This window comes from Gossypium arboreum, chromosome 11 (genome assembly GCF_025698485.1).
Source record: "Gossypium arboreum isolate Shixiya-1 chromosome 11, ASM2569848v2, whole genome shotgun sequence".
NCBI lineage: Eukaryota > Viridiplantae > Streptophyta > Magnoliopsida > Malvales > Malvaceae > Gossypium > Gossypium arboreum.
The window spans coordinates 137,260,616-137,273,371 of NC_069080.1; the positions used below are offsets into that span (position 1 = coordinate 137,260,616).

A 12,756-nucleotide genomic window follows, 5' to 3' on the forward strand; every position below is an offset into this window, starting at 1 on the left:
ATTTATGGGTTTGTTCGTTCTCGGTTCTGTGAATAAATTGAAAAGTAACATCTTGAAGGCTGGTTCTTTTTCTCTGAATATCTAGAATAATTGCTTCAAGAACTGATTTGTTCATTTCTGTCTATTGACATTTCTTAATAATTGTTTTCGAGTCTTCCTTGATTATTGCTGAAGATATTACTAACTTGATATTACTAACTTGATTGCTTCTGCTACGTCATGGAGAGTCGACTTTAAAGCTTTTATTGTGAATATTTTAAAACATATTGATTTTGACTAAAATCTATTAAAATTATTAACTAAAATTTGTTTCGACAACTAAGTATAAAACACGATAAAAGTATCGGCCCTATAACCATCGATACATTTACTTTAGTAATTTGAGTTCGAAAGTTCAAAATAAGAAATTTCAAGTTTTTGGGACAAATTACATGTTTATGCTATTATACTTATTCCAAAATAACCCAATATGTTGGAATATAAAATATATTATCAAATATAGTTATCCAACATCTCTTTTCTTGAACACATGATATTTTCTTAACGAATTTTATGAACATGATAGTTGTCCTCAAAGCAGCCCGGTATCCCCTACGAGCAAGCCCGACATTTTCAGGTGGATTACTACTTTTCATAACAAATTTTCTGACATTCATTTTTTTACAATTAGCGGTACCTTATTTAGAAGATCTAAACACTGGGGGTGCAAATGTTCGAGAGTGCTGAAATAATAGAGTACCTAAGAGCTACCTATGCTGAATGCTAATGAAAACCTTTCCCATACATGTTTTCCTTATTCGAAACTGTAAAAAAATCAACATTGAACCGATTTATAAATTTTTTAAATGTTTTTAAATTTATTATTGTACCAACTGTCAAATTAATTGACATAAAAGTAAATTGTCTTATCTAAATTCGAAATATTCCGAATATATCATGTATTTCACTGATTAAATCGCACTGAATTATCTCATCTTCGCTTTTTTCATCAAATTTTCACTCTATACAAAGCTACCTTAGGTTTTATTCAAACATGTTACTTAAAAACCATTCACTAACCTAAACTTCAAGAGATTTTACTCCCAACTTATTGAAAGAAAACAAAGCTAGTTTTTATGGAACCAACTACTAACATGCTATATTCTGTACACGTTAATAGCCCGGAACGGAAGAAACGGAAAAGAGAATCACAAGGGAACCAAGCAGGAACCAAAACGTTATGCAGAGAAGTATTTAAGCTCTCGGATAGCCTGAACGTCCTTTCTTCTTCAAGAACTCCGGGATGTCGAATGAACTGCCTTCGTTGAAAGAAGGTCGCCGATTGTTTCCAAGACCGGTATCTCCCTGTGCTAGCTGACCTGCCTGCATTTTTAACGGAATTTGGTATAAATCGGTGTATGAACGAGAGAGGAAGAGAGAGTTGAGGCGATACCTGAAGGTTCCTTCCTTCGGTTTCTTCTTGACGTTTAAATCCTGTCGCTATTAGGGTTATACTTACCTATATAAAGATAAAAAATGATTTCATCAAATTAATGTTTCATATTGAGGACCATGAACTTTGGTGAATGAAAAAATACAACAGAGAAGACTGGTCTATATGGCTTTCAGCTAGATCGCAATGACTTCATTCTCCGTAAAAGTATATGTATCGAATACCCATATCCTAAGTATATTCAGACATGGGAATGGGAGTTTGATTCTTTAAATATATGGAATAATTTATTAAAAACTGAGCATGTTATATTAAATATATACGCTTACGGAATACTCACATCCAAATCTGAGTAACATAAGCTTTCATCATCAATTCAAAAGTTATCATTAATGCCAATGTGCATTCTTCATCTAAATTCGACCTAATTCTACATAGGCATATTTTTATCCATACCAAGAACTCAAGAACAACAAAAATAAGCCTATAGGAAGCAGAGACCCGATCCCGTCACCAATCTCATTGCTAGACGAATCTGAGATGCTTATCTCGTACCACAAAATTGATACACGAGAACCATCCACTGATGTAAACACAGAAGCATCTCTTATCGGACCAACATGTAGCCTAGATAGTAAAGATCATTCATAAAGTCCATCTATTGAAGGTATTAATCCTGCTTTTCAGAATATATACATGGTTGATTAAAACTACAGTTAAATAGCAGGCCTTCTAAAAGTATGGTAATTGAGATAAGGGCGATGTTTTTAGAACCGGACTGATGATCGAACCGGTCAGGCCACCAGTTTATTGCTGTGACAGGTTCCATTAAAAATTTATTAAAAATTCAAAAAAATCAATAGTTCAACCGGTCAGTACCGGTTCTAGGTCCAACCAGTTCAATGCCCTTCTCCGGACCGGTACCTCAGCCGGTTCCCAGTCCAACGATCCGGTCCTATTCAAACATCCTTGGATAAGGGGTATGCGGATGACTGTGAGTCTACACTTTGGCACGAGCACGTTAGAACAAAAACTAACTTACTTGGCCACTAATTGACGGATCGATCACTGCTCCAAATATTAAATTGGCAGTTGGATCCACGAGATCATATATAACCTCAGCTGCCGTATTAACCTACAGAAAAATATCAGATGTCAAATCATGCATATCAAAAAGAGAAATAAAACATGAAGGCATGCTCGAACACAAGTGGATCAGTCAATATAATCAAGGTTTCCCACGTATAACATTTCAATGACAAAGTAGTATTCATTACTATACTATTTCCAATTATTCACTTGTCTGTTACTCAAGAATGCAGGTATCAGATATGGTGGGGCCGCTTGGGCTTCAATGACTCTTCTCCTACAGGGAAGTGCTCCATTTACGAATAATCAACAATTTTGCGCTCAATATCAAGATAATATATAAAGTCTCCGCAAGAAAACGCAGACACACTGAGAGAGTCGGAGATGGCGCGTTACCTTAAACAAGGTTATATGACTTCCACCAGTTATGTTCCAAACAATTCCAGTAGCCCTTTCTATACCAAGATCTAACAAAGGCGACTGGATAGCATTTAGCGCAGCATCTCTTGCCCGTGTTTTCCCTAAAAATCAGAAAAAAAAAACAATTAGAATATAGTAACCATTTCAGAACCAAGTTCTCAACAATGAGAAGATATCAAAGCCCATATGACATGCATAAATTTCTTTATTTCGAGAAAAAACATCAATATTTAATTCCAATAAAAGGAAAGAAAATAGACAGACTGCAATCATTTCTATTTCTGTTGGAGAAAAAAAAAACGAGGTAGAAACTTTATGCGTTCCAAGTCGAAGCCTCAAATATAAATGCTAACATCTCTTTGATTACCAGTTGCAGTTCCAATCCCCATTAATGAAGAACCTGCATTTGCCATTATGGTTCGCACATCTGCAAAGTCCATATTGGCTAGCCCCGGAATCTGCAATAAGGAAACACATAACCAAATTAAAGTGCAGAAGTATGGTCCCCCCCAGAGCTCATAATGCTTCAAGTTATTTACTGTCCACAACATCACAGATATGAATGGGAAACCTATCCCTATCCCTATCCCTATCCCTGGCCACCATTTAATTTTCCCCTCTTTTCACGCCATCAGCCATGCTAATTTTCTCTATTTAAGCAGCACAGAGGCTCAGAAAATGGTTATAAATGAACAGAATGAAATTCTAGCTTCTCTATCCTCCATCTTCTTCTCTAAAGTTCTCTTCTTCTTCCTATTTCTCCCTTATTTTCCTATCTTCTGTGTGTTACTTATCATCCAAACAGACTGAATCATAAAATACAGAGGTTGAAAATAATGCAATAATGCAGTGATTGCAGTCACTAACCATGTTCCAAATACTACCTTGGAGCTAAACATCCACGCCATGAGTCAGACTGATTCACTATTCGTCTCGTGAAATGTAGGTCTCTTTACAGTGAGCTTTGCTGTTGGTCTTCGAAATATTTCGACGAAGGTCAATCATCAGCTTCTGCTCCATTGTGGTGAAGAAAAGGGCTAAAGTCATTGGACAGCGTTGCATTTTTTAAGAACTTTCACCAACATCTGAACCCTGTCCAACGACTGCAAGCACAAAAGCAAATGGAAGATCAATGCAATCAGTACCTTTTGAATTTGGAATCTTGAACTCATGGCGTGGATGTTTAGTTCCAGAGCTTGGGTGGGTTGTATTTGGAACATGGTTAGTGCCTGCATTATTTTCAACAAATCACCTGGGCTTACATCGATTTTTCTTCCCACTACTTCATTATGTTTAATTCACTATCATTGATTTTGCAGCCTGTAACTGATCTGTCTGGAATGGGATACAGTGGTTCGCATAACGACTATGGTTTCTTTTTGCTACATTGGGTTGTTGACACATACAAAAGTTTTGGAACTCTTCAATCCATATTTGAAATTAAGCTTTTATATTTTGGTTATGGCTTTAAGTGTTGACACCTACAAAATTTTGAATTTTGTTTTATCATTATTGAGTCAAGTTTAAGTGGCTTTGGTTAAATTTAAGGGTTAATATACTTTTTGTTATTTAAGTTTGGTTTTCATGTTTAATTTAGTATTTAAATTTTCTCTTAATTTATCTTACTTTCGTTTTAATATTTGGAATTGAAACTTGAGTTTTTTTTCCAATTTAATACTTAAGAATTTTTATCCTAATTAAGTACGTGAATTTGATTCAAATGTCAATTTAGTACTTTTTTAGGGAATTAAATATTTATGTCTTTTTTTAATTACAGCACATGATGTCATTTGATTCTGATATACATTGAAGTTAAATGTATTAATTCTAAATTTAAATTTATATTGAAAAATAAAATCAACAAAACAAGTTCTTTAAAATTAAAATAAATAAATTTATTTTATTTTTATAATTAATTTTAAATATTTTTATTAATAAAATTGATCTAGATTGGGCTATATTATTCCAAGTTTGAAAAATATTTGATCAGTTTTTGACTTTTTTACTAAAAAAGTGTCTAAAATTGAATTTTACATTAAGGACAAGTATTTTGTCGTTTATTTGTAGTTAAAATAAAATTTATCTGAATCAAACAATCAACAATTGTTTGGTGTAATAGTAAAATATAGATTTGTATATTAAATAAGATATTATTAAAAGAAATAATTACGGATTTTAAACATAAATAAATAGCCATGAATCTTAAATATTAATCATGAAATAGACATAAAAAATAAAATAAAAAATAAATCAGATAGCCTTTAATATGGACCGTGAAATGACATTAAATCAAATAACCCCTAGCATAAACAGTGAAATGAACTAAAAAAATCTGAATCGATAAAAATGGTGCATGTTAAGGAAGGAGATAATCTATATGGAGAAGAATTCACTAGAGAGAACAGAGTTGTAGGTGTTTTGTGGGCCAACAAGAGGGACAGTGGTCTTTGGTTTGCCTCTCCTGTCTGTAGGGAATGCAGGCTTGGAATCCAATTGCTACCAATATTGCCTATCAGTGAGTTATTGTTCTCTGACATTGAGTATACCAGACAGCTTGTGAACTGGACATTGCCAGCACTGGAAAGGGGGAAAGTGTAGGAGACGGATGGAAAGGGTTTGTATATGCCTTGGAAGCAATTTATGACAGTGAGAGTGCTTTGAAGAAGATAAGGAACCTGTCTGGTCATGATAATGGGAATTCACTTACTAATCTCTTGTGGTGGGTTTATAGCAGAGGTGATTAACTTGAAATTCAACATGGTGCAGAAGGGACCATTTTCTTCTGTAATTGCTTCTTAATGGTATGTATTATGCTTGCTGAAAATGATGTATACATCCAAACTGAAAGCACCTATATATCTTTCTACATAAAATTCGTAATATTAATATATAACCCTGCTGTTTCCATTTAAGCCAATTAACCAGTAACATCAAATGTCTTCATTTGATGAAACATGTTTCCAAATCATCTGAAGCATCAAAATAGTGGTTTTTAAATGGAAGCTTTTTTTTTTTCACAAATAACCTGAAAATTTTTGTTAATTACGAAAATGACCTATTCTAAATTAGCCTTTGACTGCAATTGATTTTTATGCCTATTTGGTAGAGGTGATCATAGGCCGGGCCGGGTTCAGGCCTGGTCCAGACAAAATATTAGGCCCACTTACAAGGCTCGGGGACGGTCAGCTCGAAATATGGGCCTAAAAATTTGTCTAAGCTCGACCCAAAATAAAATTGATAAGCCCGAGCCTAGCCCGGCCCGACCCATATTAATTTTTTTTACTTATTTCATTAAATAAAAAAATTTAAAAATATAATAAATCAAATATATTTAAAAACATAAAAACAAATATTAAAACAAATAAAAATGATACTAAAACAATTCTTAAAACAATACACAAATTGACAATATAATAAAAAAATAGTTATATTAAAAATTTAAAATAATTAAAAATAAAATAAAAATATATTAATATATAATTCGGGTGGGCCTGGGCCAAAAAAAGCTCTTACTCGAGGCCCTACCCGTTTTCTAAACGGGCCTTGTTTTTTTGCCCAGGACTATTTTTCGGGCCTATATTTTTACCCAAACCCTCCCATTTTTGGGGCGGGCCTTCGAGCCGGGCCGCCTAGCCCATGATCAACTCTACTGTTTGGTTAGCTCAGTTATTAATCTGGTTTTTAATTTCCAAAGGTTAAGAGTCTCGAGGAATAAGTCTCCTATTTCTCTTTGGGCCTTACTTGTTTAGCGAGATCCTACTATTTTCCTTAAAAAATAATGGAAATGACCTGAAATCGGGCAGTGACAGTTCTGGGATGCCCGTCATCCAAGTCCATTATCGTGTAATCATGACTGCCTGATTGGGTTGCGAATAAAAGATTAATTTTTTTGATGTCGACAATGTAAATGTATATTTTCGATTAATTTTTAAAAAATATGGGCATTTCTTAGTTAAAAAATATTTTTTATTAGGTACAGGCATCTAGAAGGGTTACACAGAAAAATAATTCAAATTTTTTTATCAGTATTTATACTATATTTTCATAAATAATTAATTTTTTTTAGGGCAGTTGCGAAATAAAGTCTTAATTTGACCACTATTAAACACCACTATTAAACAAGACATATTCAAACATTCCACTCAGCCGCCTATAAATTCAAATCATGTTGACTTATTAGAAAAGTCAATACTTTAATCACCAAACCCTTTAAAAAGCATAAAAAGCCACCCTCTAACTAACCATCACCACCGCCACCATCTCCACCAATGTCTCCGCCGATACCTCAAATCCCTACCAAAAACTACCCTTTTCTCTTCCCTAAAGTACAATCCTCTGTTCTCTCTGACCCTTCTCGTTTCTTCTCCCGAAACCTCCTCTCATCCCCTCTCCCTACTAACTCTTTCTTCCAAAACTTCACTCTCAAAAATGGCGACCAGCCTGAATACATCCACCCTTATCTCATCAAATCAGCCGGCTCTTCCCTTTCTATTTGTTACCCATCCTTCTTTCACAGCCCTTCTTTCATCTACCAAAATTTCGTCCCTGATTTAACCATCTTTGCTACCGATAAAACCACCTCAGCTTCTGATAAAAGCCATGTTATCTCTTCTTACAGTGATCTCAGTGTTACTTTAGATATCCCTTCCTCCAAACTACGTTTCTTTCTTGTTCGAGGTAGTCCGTTTTTAACCTGTTCTGTAACCCGCAAGACACGGATATCAATCTCCACTGTTCATGCAATTCTCTCGTTTTCTTCCAATAGTTCACTCACCAAGCATACCATTAAGCTGAACAATGGCCAAACTTGGATTATATATGCATCGTCATCCATCAGTTTGAATCATAGGGTTTCTTTGATTACTTCTGGTGGGTTTTCGGGTATTCTTCGGATAGTTGTATTGTCCGATTCTGACCCGACATGTGAATCAATCGTCGATCAGTTCTGTTCTTGCTACCCGACCTCAGGTGTTGCAGTTTTAACCAAATCGTTTTCTGTAGAGTATAAATGGGAAAAGGAGGGACAGGGTGATTTGCTTATGCTTGCACACCCATTTCATCTTGATATTATATGTAAGGACTATTGTAATGTTAAGGTTTTAGAGAATTTTAAGTATAGAAGTATTGATGGGGACCTTGTTGGTATTGTTGGTGATTGCTGGATGTTGAAACCACACCAAGTTTCAGTAACTTGGTATTCAATTAAAGGGGTTAATGAAGAATCGTATGCGGAGATTGTAACTTCTCTTGCTATGGACGTTGATGGCTTGGATTCATCGGCTATAAGGACGAAATCAGTATATTTTTATGGCAAGTTGATTGCAAGAGCAGCAAGGTTGGCTTTGATTGCTGAAGAAGTGTGCTTTCTTGATGTGATTCCAGCTATAAGAAAGTTCTTGAAGGATACAATTGAGCCATGGCTGGATGGGACTTTTAATGGGAACGGTTTTCTGTATGAATCGAAATGGGGTGGAATTGTGAGTAAACAAGGGTCAACGGATTCAGAGGCAGATTTCGGATTTGGGGTTTACAATGACCACAATTGTCATATTGGTTATTTCCTTTATGGAATAGCTGTCTTGACCAAGATTGACCCTGGATGGGGAAGGAGGTATAAGCCCCAAGCTTATTCACTTGTGGCTGATTTTATGAACTTAGGCAGCCGATCGAATTCGAATTATCCACGAATGAGGTGTTTTGATTTCTACAAGCTCCATTCTTGGGCTGGAGGGTTGGCTGAATTTGCAGATGGAAGGAATCAAGAAAGCACTAGTGAAGCTGTGAATGGATTTTACTCTGCTGCACTAATGGGGTTAGCCTATGGAGACACCCATCTTGTTGCAACTGGTTCAACACTTACTGCACTGGTGATTCAAGCAGCACAAACATGGTGGCATGTTAAGGAAGGAGATAATCTATATGGAGAAGAATTCACTAGAGAGAACAGAGTTGTAAGCGTTTTGTGGGCCAACAAGAGGGACAGTGGTCTTTGGTTTGCTCCTCCTGACTGGAGAGAATGCAGGCTTGGAATCCAATTGCTACCACTGTTGCCTATCAGTGAGATATTGTTCTCTGACATTGAGTATACCAGACAGCTTGTGAACTGGGCATTGGCAGCACTGGGAAGGGATGTTGTAGGAGATGGATGGAAAGGGTTTGTATATGCCTTGGAAGCAATTTATGACAAAGAGAGTTCTTTGGAAAAGATAAGGAACCTGTCCGGCCATGATGATGGGAATTCACTTACTAATCTCTTGTGGTGGGTTCATAGCAGAGGTGATTAACTTGAAATTCAACACGGCGCAGAAGGGAAATGTTACTGGACTCAGTTCCTGCCATTTTCTTCTGTGATTGCTACTTAATGGTATGTATGATGCTTGCTATGTATACATCCAAGCCGAAAGGAGCTGTATATCTATATGTATATAAAATTCTTAATATTGATATATACCCTGGTGTTTCCATTTAAGCGAATTAACCAGTAACATCAAATGTCTTCATGTGATGAAATATGTTTCCAAATGATCTCAAGCATCAAAATGGAGGTTTTAAAATGGAGGCTTTATTTCACCTGAAAAATTTTATTAATTATGAAAATGATACTGTTCAAAAATGTATAACGGAAATGACTTGGAATAAACAGTATCAAGCAGTGCCGACACCCTGATGGTTGATACTCAAGTCTATCATCTTGTAATCATGATAGTCTGATTGGGTCGAGAATATTTTTCTTTTTTGTGTCGACACTACAAATATCTGAAAAATATATACCAAAAACATATTATTTTTATTCCCCACTCAATCAGTCTGTCATTATTACAGGATGATAGATTTGGGTGGCTGCCATTAGAGTCTGGGCACTACCCGACGCTGTTCATTTTAGGTAACTTTCGTTAAACATTTTTAAATTAAGTTATTTTTGTAAATAATTAATTTTGTTGTGGGTCAGTTGTGAAAAAAAGAAGCTCCTTTTCGTCGTTTAATTCCGGGGGGTTATCAAATTCAAAAACCCTAACTATAAATTAATATAATTGATTTTTTAGCTTCAGTTCGATAGCTTGAATCGTTCTCAGCAAAAGCGCTCTCAGAAAAAACCCTAATTTCACAAGCCATGGTAATTTTCTCTTAACATCTATTTCGATTCGTCATGTTTAAGCTATATCTTGTTTGGTTGCTGAGAAAAAAAGTTTAGGTTTTTGTTACAGTAAATTGAAAAAAAAAGTTGGATTTTTCCAGTTCAAATGTAGTAACGTAATTAACTCTGGGTGTTTTATTGTTTAAAAAAAATTATGTTTTCATGCTTGAAAAACTGAAGCTAAAGGAATAGAAAATAGAAATGCGCAATGCTTTTTCTTTGTATTAAATGGAAAATTTTCAAATTGGAACTGTTCACTAATTAGCTTAGACTAGTTTTAAACTTGTATTAGCTGCTGAAGGTGTTCTTTTTTGAGATTGAAATGGAGTGGAGCTATCAATTATTTCCCAAACCCGAAAAGCAATCCAACCTGACCTGAATGACTAATCCGAAATGTTCTGAGCTCATAATGAAGGACTTGAAAAACTTGAACTCCATATCTGAAATTCTGAATGATTGAACCCAACGCAACCCCAAATTAGCCAAAACCTGAAATGACTGCAACAAATCTACCCATCCAATTGGTCGGTTTTTCTTTAAATAGTTTTTATTAGTGGAAGACATATTTTTTTGATCGAAATAAGTTTACGTAGTGATATTTGAGGGATTCATGGATTTGTGGTATTTTGTAGTCGAGGAGGAAGGTTAGGGAGCCCAAGGAGGAGACTACTACCCTTGGACCTGCTGTACGAGACGGCGAGCATGTTTTCGGGGTGGCTCACATTTTTGCTTCCTTTAACGACACATTTATTGTAAGCGAATCGCCTTTGTTTACATTGATTTTTCTTCCCACTGCTTCATTATGTTTAATGCACTATCGTTGATTTCGCAGCATGTAACTGATTTGTCTGGAAGGGAAACAATGGTTCGCATAACGGGTATGGTTTCTTTTTGCTACATTGGTTTGTTGGTGTTATCGGCATCTCTAGATTTAATCGGTTTTAATACTTCGAATGCCTAACACCGAAGGCTTTTATGACAGGCTGCGACTAGCAATTTGAAAGCCATTTGGAACTTTTATTAAAAATTGTTAATTAAACATTGCAAAGTGCTTTGATATACAAAGAATAATGTTCCAACTTATTCCTGCCACAGGTGGTATGAAGGTGAAAGCCGATAGAGATGAATCGTCCCCTTACGCAGCGATGCTTGCAGCACAAGACGTTTCTCAACGCTGCAAGGTCCTATTATCTCAACCTTCGAATTGTGGTGCAATATACTGTTCTACGCCGTGATAACTTAGTTGTTTCCGCGTGTTTGTTATCCGCAGGAATTGGGTATTACTGCCCTTCATATAAAGCTCCGAGCTACCGGAGGGAACAAGACAAAAACACCTGGTCCTGGTGCCCAGTCCGCACTTAGAGCTCTTGCTCGATCCGGCATGAAAATCGGTCGCATCGGTACAATTCTTTCGTCTTATTTCTCTCGGTTTTATTTTGTCGATTCACTTCAAACTCATGTAAACTGACATGTAACGTTTTTGTTTACTGAAGAGGACGTTACCCCCATTCCCACTGACAGTACCCGAAGAAAGGGTGGCAGACGTGGAAGGCGGCTGTGAATCTGCCGTTGTTGCCGCCGGGGCTGGCTGTTTCAACGCTCGGAGGTTTTCTTATTTATTTGTTGAACACTTTAAAGTAGTTCCTTGATAGATTTTGATCTTAATTGACACATACAAAAGTTCTGGAACTCTTTAATCCATATTTGAAATTAAGCTTATATAGTTTGGTTATGGCTTTAGTTAGTGACACATACAAGTTTAAGCGGCTTTAGTTAAATTAAGGGTTAATATACTATTTGGTATTTAAGTTTAGTTTTTATGTTCAATTTGGTACTCGAATTTTTGTCTTAAATTACCATTGAAACTTAGAGGTCTTTTTTTCCAATTTAATACTTAAGAGTTTTTTATCCTAATTAAGTACGTGAATTTGCTTCAAATGTCAATTTGGTACTTTTTAAGGGAATTAAGTATTTATGTCCTTTTTTCTGATACACATTGAAGTTAAATGTATTAACCTTAAATTTAAATTTATATTAAAAAGTAAAGTCAACAAAACAAGTTCTTTAAAATTAATATAAATAACATTATTTTTATTTTATAATTAATTTTAAATATTTTTATTAATAAAAGTGATCTAGATTGAGCTATATCATTCCAAGTTTGAAAAATATTTTATCAGATTTTGACTTTTTTACTAAAAAAGTGCTCAAAATTGAATTTTATATTAAGGTTAATTAAGGATAAATATTTTGTCATCCATTTGTAGTTAAAATAAAATTTAATCTGAATCAAACTATGGTATAATAGTAAAATATATTACACTTTCAAGAAAGACTATGAATTTGTATATTGAAGATGAAGTTATTAAAATGAACAATCATTAATTTTGAACATAAAAGATAATCACGAATCTCAAATATTAATTATAAAATGGACATAAAAGATAAAACAAAAATTAAATTAAATAACCTCTAATATAGACCGTGAAATGAACATCAAATCAAATAACTCTTAACATAAATAGTGAAACCAACATAAAATAAAAATAAAATAAATAAAAAAACGAATCAAAAAATCCTGAACATTAAAAAAAAACTTGCATCAAACAAAAAAATCAATTATAAAATAAGTCTAATCATAAAATTGGGTTTTTTAAGCCCATTAAAAGCCCATTATATC

The 12,756-nt window shown here is 34.8% G+C and overlaps 4 protein-coding genes across 4 annotated transcripts; 3 read left to right on the top strand and 1 right to left on the bottom strand.

Annotated features, from left to right (window-relative positions):
- Positions 1-973: 973 nt before the first annotated feature.
- LOC108472254 (cell division protein FtsZ homolog 2-2, chloroplastic-like) lies at positions 974-3,849 on the bottom strand. Its single transcript, XM_053021469.1, has 6 exons — positions 3,826-3,849; positions 3,309-3,399; positions 2,918-3,042; positions 2,535-2,567; positions 1,433-1,498; positions 974-1,362 (listed from the first exon to the last, which is right to left on the bottom strand). Exons 1-6 carry the CDS (start codon positions 3,847-3,849, stop codon positions 1,234-1,236), a joined length of 468 nt encoding a protein of 155 aa, XP_052877429.1. The 3' UTR covers positions 974-1,233.
- Positions 3,850-5,287: 1,438 nt separating this feature from the next.
- Positions 5,288-5,685, top strand: LOC108472253 (uncharacterized). The gene is made up of 2 exons (XM_017773759.1): positions 5,288-5,404; positions 5,491-5,685. Exons 1-2 carry the CDS (start codon positions 5,288-5,290, stop codon positions 5,683-5,685), a joined length of 312 nt encoding a protein of 103 aa, XP_017629248.1.
- A 1,406-nt stretch (positions 5,686-7,091) lies between these two features.
- LOC108472958 (probable endo-1,3(4)-beta-glucanase ARB_01444) lies at positions 7,092-9,433 on the top strand. The gene has a single exon (XM_053021543.1). It carries the CDS (start codon positions 7,210-7,212, stop codon positions 9,223-9,225), a length of 2,016 nt encoding a protein of 671 aa, XP_052877503.1. The 5' UTR covers positions 7,092-7,209; the 3' UTR covers positions 9,226-9,433.
- Positions 9,434-9,612: 179 nt separating this feature from the next.
- On the top strand, positions 9,613-11,833 carry LOC108472961 (40S ribosomal protein S14-2). Its single transcript, XM_053021544.1, has 7 exons — positions 9,613-9,824; positions 9,985-10,055; positions 10,709-10,828; positions 10,909-10,954; positions 11,172-11,257; positions 11,347-11,476; positions 11,570-11,833. The coding sequence occupies exons 2-7, from the start codon at positions 10,053-10,055 to the stop codon at positions 11,635-11,637; spliced, it is 453 nt and encodes a 150-aa protein (XP_052877504.1). The 5' UTR covers positions 9,613-9,824; positions 9,985-10,052; the 3' UTR covers positions 11,638-11,833.
- The last annotated feature ends 923 nt before the right edge of the window (positions 11,834-12,756 follow it).